The 24,399-nt window shown below is 42.3% G+C and overlaps 2 protein-coding genes across 4 annotated transcripts in view; both read left to right on the top strand.

Moving 5' to 3' along the window:
* The window catches only part of tecpr2 (tectonin beta-propeller repeat containing 2), a 107,336-nt gene extending 98,484 nt beyond the window's left edge, over positions 1-8,852 (top strand). For 2 of the 3 annotated variants that reach the window (XM_038777249.1, XM_038777242.1), the window contains exons 19-20: positions 3,068-3,217; positions 5,165-5,322. In XM_038777249.1, coding sequence (XP_038633177.1) covers positions 3,068-3,217; positions 5,165-5,322 — 308 coding nt within the window. Of the gene's footprint in view, positions 1-3,067; positions 3,218-5,164 lie in introns of all 3 variants that reach the window. The other variant, XM_038777233.1, reaches the window with a different exon arrangement.
* Positions 8,853-20,841: 11,989 nt separating this feature from the next.
* Positions 20,842-22,296, top strand: ankrd9 (ankyrin repeat domain 9). The gene has a single exon (XM_038777262.1). It carries the CDS (start codon positions 20,908-20,910, stop codon positions 21,955-21,957), a length of 1,050 nt encoding a protein of 349 aa, XP_038633190.1. The 5' UTR covers positions 20,842-20,907; the 3' UTR covers positions 21,958-22,296.
* The last annotated feature ends 2,103 nt before the right edge of the window (positions 22,297-24,399 follow it).

Here is a 24,399-nt window from a genome sequence, read left to right on the forward strand (position 1 = left end):
ACACTCCGCCGCAAATACCAAAAGTAGAGGAGACAGTAATGACACCTAAATTTTTTGGACACCCTACCAGTAGACTCACAACATATTCGGTTGTGGACGCAAAAAGACCCAGTTTTAGCCAAGATGAAGCATTTACTGCTAACAGGGCAACTGGAAAGACCAGTCGAGCCCCAGATGCAGCCATACTGGAGCAGAAGGGACCAAATAACCGTAGAAGATGGTATCCTACTATGGGGAGCCGGGGTAATCGTCCCAGCTCAGGGCCATCAGGCAATCTTAACTGAGTTACATCACGGACACCAGGGGTGTCTAAAATGAAAATGCTAGCTCGAAGCTACGTTTGGTGGCCAGGTTTGGACACAGACATAGCAGCCTTGGCACGCCGGTGCCAGGAGTGCCAACAGGGGCAAAGAGTGCCACCAGCGGCACCATTGCACCCGTGGGAATGGCCAGGCAGACCGTGGACCCGCCTGCATATTGACCACGCTGGCCCTTTCATGGGCTCAATGTTTTTGGTGATAGTGGACGCCCACTCCAAATGGTTGGACGTCCACCAGGTAAACACGGCAAGCACAGCATCGACAATTGAAAAGCTCAGGGCCTCGTTTGCAACACATGGACTTCCGGAGGTATTGGTGTCTGACAACGGAACGGCATTCACAAGTGGGGAATTTGGAAAATTCCTGAAGGAAAACGGAGTCTGTCACATCAAAACGGCCCCTTAACTTCCAGCGACCAACGGCCTGGCAGAGAGCGCGGTCCAGACACTTAAAGCGGGACTCAAGAAGCAGCCGGCAGCGTCAATATACACAAAGCTCTCCCGCTGGCTGTTTGATTACAGGACCACACCGCATTCCACAACGGGCATACCGCCAGCTGAACTCTTAATGGGAAGGCGGCTGCGAACGAGGCTGAGTCTCCTTTTCCCAAATTTAACGGGGAAAGTGGAGAAACAACAGGAGGCCCAACGCAGGGGGCATGATAATAGTCGGCAGCAGAGACATTTCCAGGTGTGGGCACCGGTTTGGGTCAAGAATTATGGGAATGGACCAACGTGGATCAAAGGCACGGTAGAGTCCCAAACAGGGCCCATATCCTATGAGGTTTCAATAGGAGGTAAGGTGCTGAAGAAACACCTAGACCAAATAAGGGCAGCGGAACCACATCTGGAGGCAGGCGAAGCCGGACCGCCTCAAGCTGGGATAGCCCAGACGGAAAGGATACCCACACCCCAGCCCCGAGCAATTTCTCCAGACCCCATCATCCAGTCATCAGAGTCGGAGATGGACACACTCGACGAGGCCGCCGCGACACCTCTCCCCGAGGAGGAGGAAGAACAACTTCCAAGGAGGACGTCAAGGAAAAGACGGGCACCTATAAGGTATACCCCGCCCACTTCGGAGAACGACCCGGTGGACGACACACAGGTGACAGACCCAGACATGAGGAGCAGGAAGAAGCTCAGAGGAATGCCAGCTGGCAGGAATTCCTCGGACCTTGGGGGGGAGGGGTGTAATGAACTCCAATTGGCTTTATTGGTTGGCCAATTGGAGTATGAGCTCCCTCAATGATAGCTCATTGAAGAGGCCCATATAATCACCTGTGTAGGCTTTGTGAGCAGTCTTGAGTTGACTGGACTGCTAGCAGCACTGTTTGTAGCTGCTCCTGTAATATCGTTATTGTAAATAAATATTGGTGTGGTGACGGAACTCCTGCCTCCCGTGGATTACTACAGTCAAACTACCATCCAGACCATCTGTTTCGTCCCAAGCTTCTCTTGAGTATTTGGAAGCAGTTCCAGCAACATTCAAGAAGCTCAACACCATCTAGGACAAAGCAGCCTACTTGGCTGGCACCACAACAAATACCTTATGCATGCACTCCCTCCAAACCAACGCACAGTTGCAGCAGTGGGTTATCATCTACGAGATGCACTGCAGCAGCTCACCAAGGCTTCTTCGGCAAACCTATGGTCTCTACTGTCTAGAAGACCAAGAGCAGCAGGTACTTCGGAAAACCACCACCTGCAAGTTCTCCGCCTAGTTACATATCTTCCTGACTTGGAAATATATCGTTGTCCTTTCACCAGTGCTGAGTTAAGATTCCGTAATAGCACTGGATGTACCAACACCACATAGAGTGTAGCGCTTCAGGAACGCAACTCGCCACCGCCTTCTCAAGGGCAACTGGAGATGGACAATAAATTCATGTCTAGCCAGTGACGCCCAGGTGCTGTAAAGAATAATTTTTAGAAACATCTCTGGTGATTCTGCAATGTTAATAACCATTGCTTCTCTGAAAACAGAGGCAATGTACTGCGTACTTGTGCCATTCCTTCATTCTCCGCGACAAGCTTGCTTCATTAATCTGTTAACTGATGGGTCTCTACTATGATATTGCTGCGAATGTGCAAGTTTTAAAAATACACAGCTACACAGCTTTTTGTGTTACTTGCACGTTTTGCCAATTTTCTCTCATGGTTTATCTCGGCCTCTTTTGTAATTCCTTTTTGCTGCACTTCCTGTGTTCATTGGGTTTAATTTTCATTATCTGTCCTGTAAAGCCTAAATGCTCCTTTAATAATTGTTGTTCCTGTTCACACAAGACTCCAATTCTTCATATTCTTACTGTGAAATATATATGCTTTGTACTCTCCATCTTAAACAAGTATTTTCCATTGTTGATATGTGATTCTGTTTGGTATCGTGTGCCCCCCCCCCCCCCCCCCCCCCCATTTTCTGTTTAATATGGGCAGTCTCCTTTTTATCTCTGTTTTTCAATCTAACCCCTTGTGCTTCACTTTCTCTATTCTTGCACTAATCCTAATTATATTGTAATCACAGCTTCCCAGATGTCCCCTGCTGTGAGATTGCCTGTGCTTTCTTACCAGAACTAAATTTTCTCATTTATTAAAACAGTGATTGAAAAATAATGTATACTGTTAATTGACCATTTTAAGGAATTGATTTAAATACTGGGATGTCAACAAAGGAGTCATCTATTTCTTACATTTTACTTCTTTTTAGAGCTACTTTAATGTTCCACACTAACTTAATCATATTTACAGGTTTGCAGGCAAGTCAATTAACTGTGAGCTATAGAACAGTGTGGGTGCGTTGTTCTAATGGAGACATAGCACGTCGTTATGGAATAACAAACAAAAATCCTGCAGGCGACTATTGGAAAAAGATTCCTGGCAATGTGATTTGCTTAACAGGTAATTTGGTAGAAGATTCATGCGCACAAATTCATTACCCAGACAACCCTCCATTTAATATATATACTCTCTATCCAATTTCCAGTTGAAGTTTAGAATGTTTATTAATTTCACAACTGTTCCCTCGGGCAGCACGGTAGCACAGTGGGTAGCACTGTTGCTTCACAGCTCCAGGGTCCCAAGTTCGATTCCCGGCTTGGGACACTGTGCGGAGTCTGCACGTTCTCCCTGTGTCTGCGTAGATTTCCTCCGGTGCTCCGGTTTCCTCCAACAAGTCCCGAAAGACGTGCTGTTAGGTAATTTAGACATTCTGAATTCTCCTTGTGCACCTGAACAGGTGGCGGAATGTGGCGAACAGGGGCTTTTCACAGTAACTTCATAGCAGGGTTAATGGTTTAGCACAGTGCTAAATAGCTGGCTTTTAAAGCAGGCCAGCAGTGCGGGTTCAATTCCCGTACCAGCCTCCCTGAACAGGCGCCGGAATGTGGTGACTCGGGGCTTTTCACAGTAACTTAATTTGAAGCCTACTTGTGATAATAAGCGATTTTCATTTCATTTCATTTTCATTTCATGTATGCCTACTTGTGACAATAAAAGAGTATTATAAAAATGATGTTTGCAAGATTATGCTTCCCAAAAATAATCTGGTTATATATGTTATAACTAAATCTAGATAATGGAAGTTAATTCTTTGAGACGAGAATGTGTTTGCTGGACCTAATGGTCTTTTCCTGTTTGTTGAAGTTTTTTCTGGGGGTTTTAACAATTAGCAGGGTAGTTACCTTAAAATTTGTTGTCGAAAGTTATCAAATTTTGTGGAAGCTGTTCCCACACAAAGGTGGGTTGTATTGATGTAAAATGTAATAATTTTAACTAGACAGTAACAGAGTAACAATTGAGTATGCAATTTATTTTTATAGTACATTAATGCATATGCACACAAATAGTGACACATTGTTATAGTCGACAATTAAGTTCTGCTAAGAAGGGTGTTGATCTTAATTTCTGAAGAGGCATTAATGAGCGAGGAGAAAAAGCCAAGCACTTACAACGGTCTATGGGCAGTTAAAAGTAAAAGTGATGGTTTCATCTAACAATAAAAGTCATCAAGCTTTTTAAACATGCTTTTAGTTCCATTGGGTGATCTGAAGCATAGATTCAAAGGTTTCAATCAAAACCAGGCTCCTACCATTGAGGCAGTAAAAACAGCCTGCAATGACAGCATACTTCACCTTTGCTGACTACAGCATATTGGGCAATTTTACTTTTCCAGCTGATGGTCTGCAATGGTAGCTATGTAATTTCATAGTGTAAATTTGAACCACGGTTTTTTCTTTCTTTCTATATCCAATTTTCCCTGCTGTGAAGTTACCAATAGTCTTCCAATATCAAATTTACCATCTTCATGCAGCAGCTTGTATATTAATGTTCAGTTTTTCAGCTATCACAGACAAAGATGACGTCACTGGTAACTAGCATCCAAACATCTGCACTCAGAAAAGCAGAAAATCATGTGAATGCAATTTATAATAGAATTCCAGTTTTTATCATGCCAACCCTCTCCTGCTCCGTTTCACTGGTAATGATGACTATTCCTGGAATCCCGTGACCTTGCTGACTGAAGTTTGATTAAATTGGCAATGATTGGGGTTTAAGCTTGCAACCACTTGGGTTGCAGAACACAGTACATCACCAAGGTTTGTTTATCTACTGACTTATCAGGGTTATAACTGTTGACATTGACTGCTTGTTTAACTTTACAAAGTTTTGTCTGACTGTGGTGAAGTAATTATTTGGTAATTGGATAAACTTGCAAAGATATTTTCCAAACTAGAACTTTGGGATTTTTTTTAAAGAGTGCACTATGAACAACATTTACCACAATACTATAATTGCAATGTTTAACCTTTTTAATGACATTTGCTGTTCCTACTTACTTCTATATAGTTACTCCTCAAGATGAACTGTGGGCCATAAGTACTGGAGGCTCCCTTCTTCAGCGGCTTACCAAGAATTTTAGTCACACTGATGCACTAATTAACCCTAACCGTATTGCCCTTCTGGGTCAACCTGAGGACTTTGATGATGAGTGGGAGATGATCTGAAAATCAGACGCAATGCAACTTGCAGCATTAAAGGGCACTTAATCAAGCCATGAATATTACCTTTTCCTTTATTTTCTATAATTTGTTAGTCCCAATAGGGTTAACTGTTGCATTCAGTTCAACATTTTGTACAAATTTCTTTGTGGTTTCAATATAAATGTTGTAATTAATGTATTTTCTTGTGGCTCTGCTAGTATTGGTATTCAGACAGGTACATTATTCAGCAAAGCAGCTGAAGGGCTTGAAATGCTACCTTCTAATGGACAACTGTTGACTTAGTATGCTTTTACAACAAAGTACGACGTTTTGACTGGCTTTCTGCACCCAATCACATGTTAATCCAGTATCAACCTCTGGGTTGTTGCTTTCCTATTGATATTTGAGATACCCTATTGTTTTGTTAACTTATGTAAACTGGACATTAGACACACCAGGAACAACAAACTTGCACATCAAATAGCAATAAGTACAGGAGATGGCACATTTTATTGATGCAAAAAATGATTTGCTTTTGTTCCTATTCCCTCCCCACTCCTGCTAGAATGAAAAGCAATCTTGAATAGGGTGATCGTGCCACTTACATACTTTGATAAATGATCAAGAGTGAATTTTCTTTGCAAAGCAGGAATGACTTTTGTCAGCGATATAAGCATCTCGATACATAGTAATGGCACTAGGTTGACTGAAAGCAAGTGAATTGTCCTGAACTAAGTCATCATATTCAATTTCAATTAAACCCGAGATTCAAATTAATTTCTGGGAACGGCACAATCTGCAACATAAAAATTACCAATCCACCATAAATTCATTTTAAGAAAAAACATTAATATTGTACAATAGTGCAAAATGATAATTTAGAACTTTTTTGTTTTAAGGTGCTTCTAACTGCCAATTATAGTCTAAAAATCTTCATTAATAGGAGTTGGAGCTGCTGAGCAGGACATTACTGAAAAGTCTGTCTATCTTAGTCTTAAAGTTTTATATAGATCAGACTTTGCTGTTAAATGATTATGCTATCTTCCAAAAAAGCCTTATTAAATACCTTGTTTACTGTAAATAGTATGTGCTCAACTGTGATAGTAATTTGAAGTTCAATTGCTTTTTTGCAATTTTTTTACTCCCTTTTAAAAACTGACATAACTTGGTTGCCAAGTTATAGGCATGTCATTAGCGATGCTTTTGTATGGATGAAATAACAATGTTTACACTTGCCAGATATATTAAGCAGATTCTTGTGTTTAGATTTCATAGTTTGAGGACATTCTGAAAGTTTAGTCTGTTGCATTTTGCACTTTGAGCATTTCTAATGTGTATCTTGTGAAAATCAGATACTCCAAATCTTGTGGTAACCTACTTATTGCAAAGTGGCTTATTGTATTTATTGTACAGTATGCTATGTTCCTGTTAGGTTGAAATGATTATTTGTTTTGATCCAGGAGTCCATGAATGACACTTAATTTTCTTCTGTGCAAACAACGGAAAAGACGAAATGTCAAAAAACAAAAATACTTCACCCAGTGGCAAGTCACACATCAACAAAAACATATTTTTAAAAAGCTAACTGCAGCTTTAGCGTTAGTTTGGATATTTAAACATTAGTTCATTGTGAAACATAACTTTAATAACAAAGCCCTTTTGTTGGTCTGCCTATCTAAATCCTTTAAACTACTAAGGATTTTCATTGTGGCGTTGTAGCTATATAGAGATGTATGGCAGAGTTCCAGGTAATTATCTAAAAAATTAAGCTCTCGAAAGGCTGTTCTTTATGTTGATAGTTGATGCCATATTTGCTCTTTAGATTGACACAAGAAATGTCCCTCGGAAGCCACTTGTCTAATCATTCAAGTTTACTTTGCAATCCAACAAATGTGATACTCGGCAAAGTCTTCAGTTTAAAAAAGAATTACTTGATAGAATGATCAGCGTGATTTAAATGGGGGAAATTTAAAATAAGATTGAAAAATGGAGAACTGGGTGATGCAGTGGATTGCCATACTGCCCAATTTATGTGTTTGAATTCAGCACAATTAATTAAAGTTTTAGTAAAGGAATGAAAGTTTGTTTTAACAAGCTGTAATTGTATTCCATTAAATTAGCTTGCACAGTGACATCTTTGCTTATGTTTACGGGTCTGCAGCAAAGAATCTGTGTATAATGGAGAAAAAATAGGCAGAATCTCAAAAGGTGTCACATTTCTTGTAATAGAAATATTCAGATTGATCTGACATAATGATAGTATATTTGATCATGACGCCCAGGTGCTAAAAGTGGAAAATATTCCACTGTTCAGCACTGTCCTATTAGACACAACAATAGAAGTGCAATATGAAATGAGAATTTTGGACTGTTGCATGCACCCACTCCAAATGAAATGGTGAAATTAATTATAAAAGTCTGCCAGATTTCAAGAAATTAGTTTACAAATGTAACTGACTAACTTGGTTAGACCAACAAAATTTATCATATCTTAAAATGAGAAGTTTTATTTGTCTTTTTAAAGTCAATGTAATTTTCATTTTTGTTTTTAAATCCTAATAATTGTTGCTCATTCAGTGTTTTAGATGTAGAATGTGAATTTAAAATGTTTAGTAAACATGCCTCTGTGGTACATTATGATTTGAATTCACTATGATTACTACATCCCGTGATGGATTGCATAATTGTTACCTGCTTTAATATTTTCAGTAGAATGCATGCATATCTGTGACTTTGCAACTTTGACTTGATTGTGGCCTTTTTGGCGTGACATTCAAACCTTTTGCAGTCTGGAGTACATGTAGATATTGAAGTATAAGTCATAGATTAATTGCACAGGAAATTGAAAAATTGTTGACTATGTCTATGTATTCACTGGGAAAATCTCCGGTGGTATTTAAGCCATGTTGTATCCAGAAGAAGTTTACATGCATGCTCCTGCATTGTATATTTAATTCTTATTTATGAATGGTATCGAATTACACCTAACAACAAAACTTTAAAATGTTTATAACATTTTACATTGTATCAAAGCTGGTACTGTTGCTTAAACACTACTGTACATGGTTGCAAACTCTTAGCAAAAGTGAAATAAACATACTAAAAAATCTTTTCTACATGCACATTTATATAAAGTTTTTAAAATGTCTTTTTTTTAAATCAGAATTGAATGTATAATCTTCAAAGCTGGCAATTGAAATTTTTGCAGGGGTTGAAGATTAATGAAATTGCATCCTGTCTCTAATCAAATCTACAAGGGGATTATTTTCGTACAGCTTCTTGGAACACGTTTCTGCAAGAATTGCTTGACCTCTGTGCCTTTTATCGATATAATAACAAAATTGCTCTTAGTACAGTGGGTTTTGGTCTTTGTACTTTTCTCTTCACTGTTTTCTGTAATTAAGCTGAGAGAGAAATGGGCATTGAGAGAGTTTATTGAACATTTTACCTCCCAGTGCAGAGCCTGTGTTGTATTCCTGACCATGTGAAGCATTCATTATTGTTCTGATGGATGTTATTTGTGCTGACTTCAATAAACAGGTTTGTGTCCCATGGCTAAAGTTTCAGGAATCCTTTTCCTGAATCACTCATGACCCTGAGCGGACATCACACTCGAATATAAGGACAGCCAACGATTCCTGATTCTGACACTTCTGCACTTCACCTTTTAGGAATTCAGTAGAAAATGTAATCTTTCTGGCAGAGATTTTGACCCTTGCACGAATAAGACCTAAAGGCTTTTTTCAAAAGTCAAAAATGCTTGATTATGCTTCTTTTATCCCTCAAGTACGCTGGACGGTCCTCTCATTTTTGCAGCTTGAGACTGTTGGTCATTCATAGTCACCCTATCCTTCAGACAGCTGTAACTTACATAAACTTACAAATGATAGGTTGGCCTTCATAGCAAGAGGATTTGAGTATAGGAATATAAATATTTTGCTACAATTGTATAGGGCATTGGTAAAGCCACACCTAGAGTATTGTGTGCAGTTTTGGTCTCCTTATCTGAGAAAGGATGGAGGGAGCGCAGCGAAGGTTTACTAGGCTGATTCCTGGGTTGGCGGGACAGTCATATGAGGGGAAAGTTGGTTAGGATTATATTCATTGGAGTTTAGAAGAGGGAGAGGGGGTCTCATAGAAACTTACAAAATTCTAACAGGATTAGACAGGGTAGATTCTGAAGAATTTTCCCCATGGTAGGGAGTCCAGAATTAGGGGTCCTAGTTTGAGGACTGAGGTGAGATGTCTTCATCCAAAGCGTGGTGAATCTGTGGAATTCACTACCACAAAATAGTGAGGCCGAAACATGGTGTAATTTCAAGAAAAAATTCGATATAGCTCTTGAGGCTAAAGTGATATGGCGGTGGGGTGGAGAGGGGAGGCGGGATCAGGGTATTGAACTTGATCAGCTATGATCATAATGAATGGCAGAGCAGGCTCGAAGGGCCAAATGGCCTCCTGCCTCTCTTTTCTATGCCTTCAGAAATGAATTCTTACTCCATATTCTGTTTAGCATTACTGTGATTATTAATTACAATGGTATATTGCAAATGTTCGCCCCTCTGGAGGGCCCATTGGGACCACTTGAGTGATTCTATCTCAATTAACATTACAAGAAACAGATTCTGGTGATCTTTCATAGAACAGCACAGAACAGGCCCTTCGGCCCTCGATGTTGTGCCGAGCCATGATCACCCGACTCAAACCCACGTATCCACCCTATACCCGTAACCCAACACCCCCCCCCCCCCCCCCCCCCCCGAACCTTACTTTTTAGGACACTACGGGCAATTTAGCATAGCCAATCCACCTAACCCGCACATCTTTGGACTGTGGGAGGAAACCGGAGCACCCGGAGGAAACCCACGCACACACGGGGAGGACGTGCAGACTCCCCACAGACAGCTCACGTGCGGTGGAAATTGCATCTCCAGAAGAGGAAATTGAAATGAGGTTATGCCATAATACAATGTATACAAGGTTCCTGCACATTGTCATTGTGCCTTAACACTGGAGTGTAAATCCCGCTGCAAAACCCCACCATTGCATGTGACTGATACTGATGTACAATCAGTCTTGTTATTGGAAAACCAGACAAGAAAGCCTAACAATCTCTCTACTTGTAAACTGTGAGGAAAGGATATTTCACTGCGGGAGTGATTTCACTGACAAATGGGGAATCTTTTATAATAAAACAAACTTTATTAACACAGGAGTAACCACATTAACAACAGAAAATAGCTTTTCAAGGAACAGTTAATTCTTAAAATATCTCCAATTAAGCAAAACTCATTACAGGTCAATAGCCACTGGTAAATAAAGTTAAACACGGGTACCTTTGTGTGGAGCTTTCTTGAAAAGAATGCTTGGAGAGTTACCCTTTCAGGAACAGTCTGAAGATCCTCTGTCTTTGTCAGACTAAAACGCCTACAACCAAAACTGGTTGCTCCAGACTTGGCTCCTCCCATTAATTATATTATCTCTATCCCACTCCAATGTCCCATGACCGGCTTACCCAAGTCTAAACACCATCTCAAATTATCTACTCTCCAGGGAATCTGCAGCATTATAACAAAGTTCCACGAGGCAACTCTTTATAAACAAGTACTTGGTTGGAATGAATGATTATCTCACGTTTACAACATCTTTAATCCCAGCCTTTGCAGACACATCGCCTGCCTGTATATTGCTGCAACAAAAATACCTTAACTTAGGCTTTTAATAGCATTATTGCCACAAAATATATATAATGCATTCCTTCATATAAAAAATTCCTACATTCATCACAGACTTACCAGTTCCATCTCAAGACACAATATTGAGACATAGGCCTAGGTAATAGCTTCCAACCCAATGTTTTTCCAGTAACCAGAGTTTCTTCCCTTAATGACCATTGAAAATTCACATAACCACCTTGGCAGCAGATAACAAACACACCAGGATATTATCCAGTGGAATATGCAATTCACCAGAGAGCACCATATGGTCAAAGATTATATAATAGCATGAACTTAACAGGGATTGTGACTTGTGTGTACTATTCTTTTACTGTTGGGTCAAGGGGCACAAGGTCAAACTGATAAAAATGAATTGGATTGCTGTCAGGAGAATGATATCAGTTGCAATGGACTTCAGACAGCTGTGGAGAGTAAAAACCCAGAATCATTTGAGACATAACAGGATACAGCAATGGAAAAATTTCTTCGGCTGTTCTGGATGAATGAATTAAGATGGGCTAAATGGTCTTTCTAATCTAAGGACTTTGAGATCAGTGTGGGTAGGTGAGAAACAGGCTGCTCCACCATCCTACGTCTCTTAAGATTGTAAACATTTCTGCCGCCTTTATCAGTGCAGAGTAAGACTAGGATATCAGTGTGGAGGGATTGTATTTATTGTCCTCACATTTTCAAAGCTGAAACTTGGAGAATCTACAAATCTGGAAAGTGAACTATTATTGTCTGGTAAAACCCTCAGTCAGCCCCTAAGTTGCAATAGCAGCAATTTCTCATCTTGTGGAAACTAATTGTGAACAGATGATTCAATAAGTCTGTTTAATAATTCTGAATTTCTCATGGTGAATTGTACTTTATCCATCCATTTTCTAGAGTGAACCTTTGCTTTGTTTCAACCATTATTGCCCGAGTGAGATGAAGATGTTTCCAGTGAATGGAGATTAGAAAATGGCCTCAAAATTCTGCACTGGGTACTCTCACCCAGCTAGAGAGACCAATGGCTCAGTTAGAGGAGTTGTTTTAGGCTGCATTTTTGACAATTCCTGTGAATGGAGCAGAGCACAGGCTCTGAATTCTGGCTTGATGTCAGAAAGGGCAAATGATCCACTTTAGCCTTGGTTGCAGCCCACCTCAAAGAAGGTACTCTGAAGGTAGCAACAGCAATGAGAAACCACCTCAGCTATTCTTTCCAGTGTGAGACTCAAGCAATTTGTGTGTGATATACTAGATTTGGTCAGAATACAGTGCAGATAGATATTAGTTTCCATAGTGACACTCCTACGGGTAACTTGGGAAAGCAACTCAGACATTGCTGTTGATTACACAAAGCACTAGCTCGAGACTCCTGGTTTACAATTAGATGAGATGACATTTTGAAAGGAAAATATTAATAAGTGGAACAATACAATTTGTTGATGGTTCCATCAAAAAGCACTTTACAAGGAAATATTTCTCAAGTTCACAATGTGTAGATGAATCTTGAACAACAAACGATGTTTAAAATCCATCACTGTTAGATTTATTTATGGAGTGGAAAATAAATGAATATCTTCAAGTTTTAACATCAGGAAGAGGGTAGGGATCATGGGTTAAGGATGAGAGATGGGGTGACTGTCCCTTTGAACTCAGTGCCCTGCATGAGCAGCCTGGATCACATGATAACCTTTTTCCCATACCTTCCCCTCAACCTTTCCCCAGTCCCTTTCCACCTCACATTCTTCCTTCTGTCTTGCCCACTGCTCTTTGATCACCTTCCACTTCCTCCCACTCTTCTCTTCTCCTCCCCCCCCCCCCCCATTGTTTCTCCACTCTCTTCCTCCTTACTCTGCCCACTATCTTTCTACACTCTTCCTCTACACCCTGACTGCCCCCTTCAACCAATGGCATACTCAGACCTTCCCCTACCTGCTCTGCCCCACAGCAGCTCTACCCTCCCCTCCTGTCATCCTTCCCTCCTATCCACCTTTCCCTTCCCATCTCCACTTCATTCCATTCCCCCCTTCTTCCCACTTTCCCCACTTCCCTCATCATTGTTCTTCCTGCCTTCCCCCATTCCTACCACTTTCCACTTTCTTCTCATCATTCCCTTTCTGTCCTTACCCTTCACTATCTTACCCCTTACCTCCCAAACCCCTCTCTTCTATCAGCTCATCCCTAATCCTTTTGCCCACTCCACTTGTTTTGAATGCAGGATATGGTAAAGGGAAATCCTGCTGTTGATGGCATAAACAAGGACAGTGTTGTCCCTACAAGGGAATCATGTCCCCACTCATGAAGTGGCAGAGACTGGATTCTACATCAGTCAGATGAACCATTCCAAGGCTATGGCGATGTCATCAATGGAGGGTCATGGCAGACCCAGCCTCAGCATTTAATGGAAATGCGACTAAAGGGACAAGAAGTTGTCAACTGCATCTCCTCAGAGTTATGGGTGAGGTAGAAGAGGAGTGATCGAGTGATCCTGGTTGTACAGAACTTGAATATTTAGGAGAGTGAGACATGTTGCTGAAGCTTTTCATCTTGTATTTAACAGTATTAAATTTGTTCAAATTGAATATTTTTATTTTTCTGAAGCAAAATATATTACCCCAGAAACCACTCTGCTTTAACTGCTTGTCCAGAATGGGTTTGTTATAATAAAATGTGACCTTGGCTCAGCAAATTCAAAGTTGCTACTACAGCTAAAGTGCAGAAACAATAGCCGACTTTTGGGGTTTTTTTACCTTTGTGCTCAACACTCAAGGCCACTCTTATAAACACATTCTTTCACCTTATGAACCAAACTTAGTCTATGCACCCAATAGCTGATGATGTTGAGAGACTGTGAATTACACAGAAACCATTGTCTTTGTATGTAGTCCCTTTATGACTTCCTAGACTTAAGAAAGCGGAATAATAAACACTATGTGATGAATATAGGAATTTCAGATATATATTGTATTATGTGTATCTGGTGCAGTAATGGTTAAAAGATCATGTCAATGTGTGTATGACTCTACTGCAGTAAGGTTTTTAATATCCTGGTTGAAAAGACAGGCAGACATTGTGGCTACAGAAAGGATAATTAAAGCATCATAAAAGTAAGATCATAATTCATTCCAACCATGCATAGCGTTTACCTAAATAGGGCTACTGGAATTTTGTTTATAGAAAAAAGCCTCCTTGCGGTTTAGATAAATGAAGGGTTGTGGTTAGCCTTGGTAAGATGGTCATAACAGTTAGTGGGAGGAGCCAAGGGCTGAAGCAGTCAGGTGTTGAGTTTCAGTTTATATTTCGATTTGAACAGAACACAAGCTTTTTGTCAAATGCTGGGAAGTTAGACAGCAGTTTGACACAGGCAAGAATCTACAGATTGTTTCCTGAAAGATCTCTCTGTCTCAAAACTGTTTCTCCAAGGCATCTCCATACAGCAAGTATTTCTGTATTTGCTCATTGTATTTGAAGGTGGATTTTCACCTGAGATGGATTTTGTTTGATTGGAAATTAAAAGATAGCAATAAGGAGTTGAAGTGTATTTATTTTATTGTTAAGCATTGTTTAACTAGTATTTGTAAGTTATTTTGTGTATGATGTTAAAGTTAGTTTAATCCTGTGTTAATAATAGTTTGATTTGATATGCCCTCTCCCCATTTATGCATGGAATCAATCCTGGATCGAAGTATCCTTTCCTCACAGTCTTACAAATTAAATAAAATATTGGGATTTCTATTTAGTATTTTAGCAAATGTTGGGGTCTGGTCTGGGATTATATTAACTAGTCGACTCGGTTTGGCTGTAAATCGTAAATGGGCAGCATTAACAAGGATAACACAGCAAATTACAGACTTTTCCAAAGATGTACAAAATATATGACACTTTACTGATGCTAAACCCTAACTGATGTTTGCACAGTAGCATTTCACATGTGAAATCATATGATCCATGGAGGTCCAAAATGCCACCTCCACACATGCTTCAGTACAATAGTAGTATGTAAACTGAGAGCCTGCTCCCAGGGATAAATCACTGGTACCTTTTTGACATTCAACTAAGAACAAAATAATGTTTTAAAATATATCCCTGACTATTGCATCGTCCTAGCAAATATCCACAGGGTACACATTTTATTCGACTTGACTGATGCATTCCACAGCAAAGCGTCCACAACTTCTTTCAGATGTGAGACAATCACCAATTGGCACATATTGCACTCAAACTTATTTTGATAGATTTCAGGACAACACCAGCAAATCTGCAATTAAAATGCAATTTTATTGGAATAATAGGTGTGAAGTGAACCTTTGAATTATATACTATTAATATTCATTCTTGGAATTTGGACGACGGTGATAAGGCAGGCATTTATGGCCCAACCTTAGTTGCCCTGAAAAGATAGCAGTGGTTCAATTTCCTAAGCTACTGCCATCACCATGCTGTTAGATGGAGTTCCAGGACTTACACCTCATAACAATGAAGGAATGACAATATATGCCCAAGTCAAAAGGGTGTGTGACCTGGAGGGAAACCTAGTGGTGATGTTGTTGCCATACACTTGCTCTTTTCCCCCCTCAGTGGTGAAGATTATGGGTTTGGGGTTTTATTGTCAAATAAGCCTTGGTGAATTGCTAAAATGTATCCTTTGGCAGTCAGTGCCACAGCCATGGTATTCCAATGGTGGCAGGAGTAGCTGTTTAAGCCAAATGAAGGGTTTCTGATCAAGAGCACTGCCTTGCAATGATGGGTTTCGTGAGGGATGTTGCAGCTGCACTCACCCAGGTAAATGGCAATTATTCCATAACACTCCTGATTTGCAAATGGTGGAACAGCTTTGACCCAACCTTAACCTGAGAAAAGTAGGCTGGAGTTGACCAAAACAGGTGCTTCAGCCACGAAAGGAACTTATTTTCACCTGAAACCCCATTTTCAGTGTATTGATAACAATCTTGAACAACATATCAGAATTTTCCACGAGTGGATATTATAACATGCATTTTTCTGTTGTAACGTTGATTCTACGCCATTATTCATTTAATGTGCTACTTGATTGGTTGTAAAATGCTTTGGGGAATCCTGAGGTCATGAAAAGGGCTATATAAATACAGCTTCTTTACTACAAACCTTTGATGACAATCCCTATGACCTTGTAGTACTTCCAAGAAATTTATAGACTTGCTAAAGTTATATGAAATGAAATGAAAATCACTTATTGTCACAAGTAGGCTTCAAATGAAGTTACTGTGAAAAGCCCCTAGTCACCACATTCCGGCGCCTGTTCGGGGAGGCTGGTACGGTATATGTTCTTAAGATCGAATTGCACAACTGGTAACGAAAGTCTGGAAATCGAGCAAACGTTTCTATAAGACTTTTTTGAAAGTATGAGCAGCTATCCTATGGCATTGCTCACGAGTCACTGTTTTACAGACATATGGATGCGATATCATACTGAGCATAACCTCCAGACCACTGATTTGAGCCAATTGAATATTCTCATTCTGTTTGCATGACATGATATTTTTGCTGTTGCTTTGGGCACCAAATTACATTGAGTCTCTATTAAAATGTGAAAATTAATATATTATATTACTAATATTACTACGGCTGGAGATTTCCACCTTCCGACTTTGCCCATGTCTCAGCTCATTGCTGAAATTCTTGCCCATGCCTTTGTTAACTCTGGACTCAAATATTCCAATTCACTCCTGGCCAGTCTCCCACGTTCTAGCCTCTGTAAACTTGAGCTCATCCAAAGCTCTGCTGCCTGTGACTTAATTTGGAATAATTACCCTACCACCCCTCTGTTCACTGACCTACACTGGCTCCTAGTCAAGCAGCACCTCAATTTCAAAATTCTCACCCTTATTTTCGAACCCAGTCTCCTCCAAACCCATCGCCCTCCAAGATATCCTTTAATTCTGGCCTCTGATGCATTCCCACTTATAATTGCTCCACATTGGGGGCCCTAGACCCCAAGCCCTGGAATTCCTTCCCTATACCTCTTTGTCCCTCCACCTTATTTCCTCCTTTAACAGGTTTTTTCTAATCACTAGCTTTCGGAACACTGCTCCTTTCTCAGGTGACTGAGTTCATTCACCTGAGGAAGGAGCAGTGCTCCGAAAGCTAGTGAATCGAAACAAACCTGTTGGACTTTAACTTGGTGTTGTAAGACTTCTTACTGTGCTCATCCCAGTCCAACGCCTGCATCTCCACATCTTCCTCCTTTAAGTCATTCCTCAAAACATACTTCTTTGACCAAGCTTTTGATCATCAGATCTAATATCTTCGTATGTGGCTGGTGCCATACTTTCATTTCTAAATGTTCTTATATAAATATAGTTTAAGTTGTTGTGGGCATCACTGGCCAGGCCAGCATTTGTTGGCCATCCCAAACTGCCCGTTGAGTACAGTTAAGTGTCAACCACGTTGCTGTGGGTCTGGAGTCACGCGTAGGCCAAGCCGGATAAAGATGGCAGATTTCCTTCCCTACGGGACATTAGTGAACCAGATGGCTTTTTAATAATTTCACGGTGACCATTATTGTGGCTATCCTTATATTCCAGATTGTTATAAACTGAATTTCAAATCCACCAGCTGTTATGGTGGATTTGAACCTGTTCCCACAGAGCACTAATTGGCCTCTGGATCACTGGTCCAACTTCATTAGTTACTGTGCTTGCTGCTTCTGATCTTTGGACTGCTTCATGATTCTGATATGTTTTGAAAGGCCCACAAGAAAACCACAACACTGCCCAAAGGTCAACAGCAGCGCAGCAGCTAAGAGTGTTCCTGCTTGAAAAATGATAAATCAAATTTTTATTTTGGAGCTGCGGGGGAGGCTGAGAGAGGTGCTGGGGGAGATTATTGCAGGAGGATGGGAATGTTTGAGAGGAAGTTGTATGTTGGAGGTGTGTAGAGAAATAGGGGCGTTGAAGGGGTGGGGGAGGTTTTGGGGTTTTGGCAGGTTGGGGAAGGCTTTCAGGTGTTGGAGGGTTGAGGGAGGTTGGAGGGGTTTTGGGTGGTGGGGGTTGTTGGAGGGATGGGGAGGTTGGAAGTGGGTGGCATGGGGTGGGGAAGTTACTCTTTTTTTCTTGAGTATCTTATTAATTTTTTTTATTTTAGGCTGTAAATTAGCAGTGTACAATATAATTTGTGCGATAGATTCTGTGGAAATCTGGAAACACTGAATTTTTGCACTTTGTATCATTCTTCCCCGAAGACATCTGGTAGATGTCTGATTGGCAAATCCTGGGTATTGTGTAATTAATGTAAAAGGAGCAGATTCAATTTGTGATTTATTGGTGGTTGGTACCAGAGAGGTCAGAATAGTAAGGTTGTATTAGTTACAGAGTTGAACTGTTTTGCAAATGTAGTGATTTATTTGTAGCCAATTTCCTAACATACGTTCATTGCTCTGTGGTTAATTATCTTTAGACAATCAGATTCAATTTTCCATTGCTACAGTCACTATGTCTACTGCATACAGGTGTAATGAAAGACAAACCTGCATTTATAGAGCACCTTTCACAATTATGCAAATCATTTTATAGTGAATTAAATACTTTGGAGTTGTAGTCATTGGTATAATGTAGGAAATTATATCAAATGGCAGAGCAAGCTCGAGAGGCTGAATGGCTTACTCTTGATCCTAATACATATGTTCATATGTCATTCTGGATAATGAGATGGGCTGGGTTATATAGCCTTTTTATCTATAATTATCCTGTGAACAGAGTGGAATCATGGGTGGAGTTGTTTATTTTGTTGCTAATGGAAGTTGTTGGGTGCCAGGACAGGAGTGCATAATGGGCTCAGAATAAATTAGTAATGGGCTTTATGAGGAATTACATATCATGATAAAGTCGTATTTGCATAGTAGATATTGAAAATATATTGTAGCGTGAAGCTGCAATCAGTAGAGACTTCAGAGTTTCTGATCAAGAAAGCAGATACAATTGTGAATCATACAGCAGTTGTCCTCTATCTCTTAAAAGTTGTGTTGAACAAAGACACCTGAAGACTCCAATGCTTCTTACTGACAGTGATGACCTATGTTGTTCAACCATTCCACTTTGTTGCTCAGGAGACATTTGATCCTTTGACCCTGTACGATTACTGATAAAATAGAATCCAATTACACCCCGTCTATAGAACATAGAACAGTACAGCACAGAACAGGCCCTTCGGCCCTCAATGTTGTGCCGAGCCATGATCACCCTACTCAAACCCACGTATCCACCCTATACCCGTAACCCAACAACCCCCCCCCCCTTAACCTTACTTTAATTAGGACACTACGGGCAATTTAGCATGGCCAATCCACCTAACCCGCACATCTTTGGACTGTGGGAGGAAACCGGAGCACCCGGAGGAAACCCACGCACACAGGGGGAGGATGTGCAGACTCCACACAGACAGTGACCCAGCCGGGAATCGAACCTGGGACCCTGGAGCTGTGAAGCATTTATGCTAACCACCATGCTACCCTGCTGCCCCTAAATGAAATAATTAAATTGAATAACATTGGAGTGTGTCTTCTAATTCTTCTACGGAATGGAAAAGATCTTGTGCAGTTTAGCTGGGTTTCCAGTATTGAATCTTTCCCCCCCAAAAATGAAACAGCCACTGTGCAGCCCCAAACACAAAACGACCAACCTACCACAGCCAACACAGGCAGGGACACACAGCCTGTAGAGGCAGAAACAATTCGAGGCAAACCATGTCCCACAAAGGCCTGACTCAGGATGAAAAGCCAAATAGTCCCAGAAAATTCAGGACAGTTGGTCACTCTAATTTTGTATTCAAATCTTTGGTGTAAAAAAAACACATAAAAATGCTGTTAATTATGAATGGGCTAGTTCTTTTCCTTTTATGGATTAAAAATGATCATTTGGACATAAATAAATACCATAACTCCAATCAATTAGATTTGTTCAGATGGATGATGTGAGGGAGGGAGAAGGGTGGATGCTTGTTTACCCCCCTCTATTCTCTCTGGTTTTTGCTTTTCATCTCAGCCATTCACACCTTCTATAGACTCATCTTTTGTTTCTTTACTCCCCCCCCCACCCTCACCTGTTTAACATATAATTACATTTCCAACTTTTCTCAGTGCTGGTGAAAGCTCTTCGGACTGAAACATTCACTGTTTCTCATCGGCAGCTCTGTCAGTATTGGTGCAGAGATGGAATCATAGAGTTTTACAGCATAAAACCTTTGAGACCCTTTGGGTATCTACGCTGTCCACCACGCACCTATATGTTCTAATCCCATTTTTCAGCATTTTGTTGCATTTTATGGTGTTTCAAGTGCCCATCTATAAATGCTTCTTAAATGTTATGAGAGTTTTTGCCTTTGCCCCCTTTTAAGTCAGTGATTCCCACCAGCCTCCAGGTGAAAAAGTTTTCCCTCAAATCCCCTCTAAATCTCTTACCCCTGTCCCCTCTCGGTGACAGTACAGAAGTAATTAGTCAATCTGTGACCTTTCAAAAGATGTGTTCCCCGTCGGGGTGACCGATTAAACACGCCTGGCCTGGCCCTGCTGAATGTTTCATCAACAGAAGGTTTGCAGAGATGAGCTGTGCTGTGAAATAGTAGACGGAGCTGTAACTGATACAAGTGGGACAAAAAAAAGGAACATGAAATGGGATCAAGCTCACGTAACCACAGTGTGTGTCGGGGGTCATTGACTCTTTACACAAAAAGGTCTGGGTGGATGGGTGTGTGTTGACTGTGGGGAGGGAGGAGGTTTCCCCTCAGCTTATTAGTCAGGATGTGGGCGGTGTGCGCGCTGCAGACGCCCAATGGGGCGGCTGATACTATAAATAAGAGTGAGGGAAGCCGCGGCGCCCGGCTCCCCGGGACACTGTCTGTACCCAGAGACAGGGGACACTGCCCACTGCCCATGAAGTTAGCAGCCGGCTTCCAGGGACCTCGGCCTGAGCTTTGGGAGCAGTTTGAGTTCAGCCTGAGTCCAGGGGCTAGGACAGAGCCCCCTCCCCACACACAGCCACACTCTCCCCTCACGCACACACACACGCCCCCAGTCATGCCGTGGGACCTGGCTCCCTCCTCCCCCGGTCATGCCCAGGAAAAACGCTGGCAGAAGCGCTGTAAGAAATCCTCCTTCGCTTTCTACCAGGCGGTGCGGGACCTGCTGCCAGTCTGGATGCTGGAGGAGATGAGGACCATGGAGGTGTTCCACTGGGAGGAGGGCGGCCGGGCCAGCAGCTACTCTCCCTCCGAGGCTCTGCTCTACGCCCTGGTGCACGACCACCAGCCCTACGGGCAGTACCTGCTGTCCGAGCAGCCGCGGGCAGCCCTGGCCATGCCCAGCAAGAGCTTCTGCTGCTGCCAGGCCCTGGCGCCGCACCTGGCCATGGCCGTGCGCTACAACCGGGTGGTCACGCTGGGCCGGATGCTGAAGAGCCTGCGCCACTTCCCCGAGGACGAGCGGCGGGGCTACCTGGACCGGCGCGGCTGCGTGCACGTGGAGAGCGGGAAGACGCCGCTGCACCTGGCCTGCGAGCTGGCGCGGCCCGAGTGCCTCAGCCTGCTGCTGGGCCACGGCTCGTCGCCCTACGTGACGGACTGCCATGGCAACACGGCGCTGGACACGCTGCTGGGCCGGCTGTGCGAGGAGAGCGAGGCCGAGCCGCACCGGAGCTGCCTGCCCAGCCTGCTGCTCTTCATGCCCCAGCTCAACTTCAAGATGCAGGGGGCGCTGAGGGACGACGCCGGCCTGTGGCGGGGCCTGCTGGGCACCGACCTCTTCCAGTGGCTGTCGGGCTGCAGCCCGCCCCCCCTCTTCATTAAGGCCATGCAGGCCTTGATCCGGACCGTTTCCCCCCAAAACTTCCCCGAAGGCCTGCACCAGCTGCCCATCTCCCACCTCCTGCGGGCCCTGGACTTCAAGCTGACAGCGGAGGGCGCCGCCCACTCGCACTTCAAATGACGCCGCCTCCCTCCAGGGACCTTGTGCTTCAGAAGAAAAGAAAGTTTATGTTTCTCTAACAAAAGTGTTCTTTGGTGTGTGCCTGTATATCGGTCTGTTTAAAAGATGCCAAACCAGATATTATGGAGGTGGACTTTTGGAATGAGCGACTCCGTAAGTTTCCAACCCTGTAAATTAGAGGAGCTGTGGATTTTTATATATATATATATATATATTGTTGATTCAGATTGTTGTTTGAAACCATATAAATCTCTTTGATGCACTGGAGTTAAGGAATTGTGTCATTGGGCATGAACCCAGTCTGACTTTCATGACATATAGTAAATAATTTATAAAAAATCTGTGTTTGGAGGATTTTTAAGCCTACTTCTCAAATCCTGATGCTGCAGCGAACGATCGTTTCCCCCCTGTTTTAGATTCTGTCGATTATATCGAGATGCACTGTGCACCGGCTCCACGGTTAACTGGCTGCTTCGCCCTCTCGTTGTTACACTGGTGAAGACTTATACATTCCGACCTCTCTCTCTCTCTGCACAAGTTTGCTGAAACTGAAACCCGAGTGTCCAAATCGCTCCAGGGTGGTGAGGCAGATAGATCCCTGGCCACCCGATCCACAAACAGGCCTTATTACCATAGAAACAGTCATAACATCCACATTAGGGCAGCACAGTAACATGGTGGTTAGCATAAATGCTTCACAGCTCCAGGGTCCCAGGTTCAATTCCCGGCTGGGTCACTGTCTGTGCGGAGTCTGCACGTCCTCCCCGTGTGTGCGTGGGTTTTCTCCGGGTGCTCCGGTTTCCTCCCACAGTCCAAAGATGTGCGGGTTAGGTGGATTGGCCATGCTAAATTGCCCGTAGTGTCCTAAAAAGTAAGGTTAAGGGGGTGTTGTTGGGTTACGGGTATAGGGTGGATACGTGGGTTTGAGTAGGGTGATCATTGCTCAGCACAACATCGAGGGCCGAAGGGCCTGTTCTGTGCTGTACTGTTCTATTGTTCCCAGTGAAGCGTCCAAGCAAAAGTTGTCCTCTTTCACAAAGCCAAATGTTTAGGTGAACTAGTCTATCTCTCATGGTGTTAGGAGTGTGAGTTTATATGGTATGGGATGGGAGGGGAGGAGGGGGGGGGCATTGATTACTGTGATTACAGCCAAATTGTTTTTTTTTTAATCGTGGAGTATTACAGGATTTTTCATCATCATGTGTACATTTGCATAGAAACTGTTAATCAGTCACCTCAAGTGGAAAAAAAATTTCTCTAAGTAGATCATTTTATCTTTTACCCCGAAAGCCGAAGACGAGCAGAAAGATGACCAGGTTCAGGAAGTAACCTCTGCACCACCTTTTCTGCCCTGCCAGGCTACCAAATGGAAATTATGGTCACCGTACATACTTAAGTTTTGACTCCTTTGACTTCCTTTGTAATAGGCAAACAGGCTTTGCATGAGCTGCCATGAGCCCTGTGGTCTGTCCTCTTGCACTATCCTGACCAAGCATTTCCTGACTTTATATTCGTATCGGAATAAAAGACATGAAGTTCCCAGAATGTTCTACTTGACCTGTGTTAGTAAAATATATTTAGAATGAAAATGTAATTACCAGACCGATTTAAACAAAAATATATGATATTAAGAGGTTATTAGATTTTGAATGAAAAAGCTTTGCAGATGGTTTGATCTTGACATTAGTTGTTAGCCTTATTACAAAACAAGCCAACAAGGCCATCCCTGTGGTGTTCCATCTTAACTGTACCTACCACATTCCTTACTGCAGTGGTGTAGGTTCAATTACACTGCTAACCCCCCCCCCCAGTGTTGTGAAAGGAGTGGTCAGCCACTCATTGTCCTCATACTAATGTTGCTATTTTTCTTCAACACAATAATATAATTGGCAGGTATCCTCAAAGTTACAGAGATTGTAGCTTCGGGGTTCAATATGGGGACGGTTAGCAGTGTAATTGAACATGCACCACTGCAGTAAGGAATGTGGCAGGTACAGTTAAGATAGCACATCATCTAGTGCCTCTTAGATTTGATCATTGTCAAGCTGTTTAATTTTATAGCAGTGTTGTATTACACAACCTCAGCATCTGGCAGGACAAGGTCACCGACTCTGAGGTCCTGGAGCGTGCTAATTGCTGCAGCATGCACTCATTGCTAAGCCGACGACATTTGTGCTGGCCCAACCACGTTCATCAGATGGATAATGGCCGCATACTCAAATACCTTCTGCACTCTGGACTGGCCACATCCTCCTGGGCATCCATACTTCTGCTATAAGAGTGGGACTGGAAATTCCTGCCCAAATTCAATGGACCTTTGGCTGGTTGGTCAAATTTTCCACCCTGCCCATAGAAATTTCACACCACGGCCGGGACTGGATAATCCCGGCCAAGGATACCTGCAAGTGAGATGTGAAGGTGGTGGACATTGACACTGACAGC

Source organism: Scyliorhinus canicula, chromosome 2, assembly GCF_902713615.1.
Source record: "Scyliorhinus canicula chromosome 2, sScyCan1.1, whole genome shotgun sequence".
Classification (NCBI taxonomy): domain Eukaryota; kingdom Metazoa; phylum Chordata; class Chondrichthyes; order Carcharhiniformes; family Scyliorhinidae; genus Scyliorhinus; species Scyliorhinus canicula.

Coding starts and splice junctions, on each gene's coding strand:
- ankrd9 (XM_038777262.1), top strand. CDS start 20,908: ATGAAGTTAGCAGCCGGCTTCCAGGGACCTCGGCCTGAGCTTTGGGAG.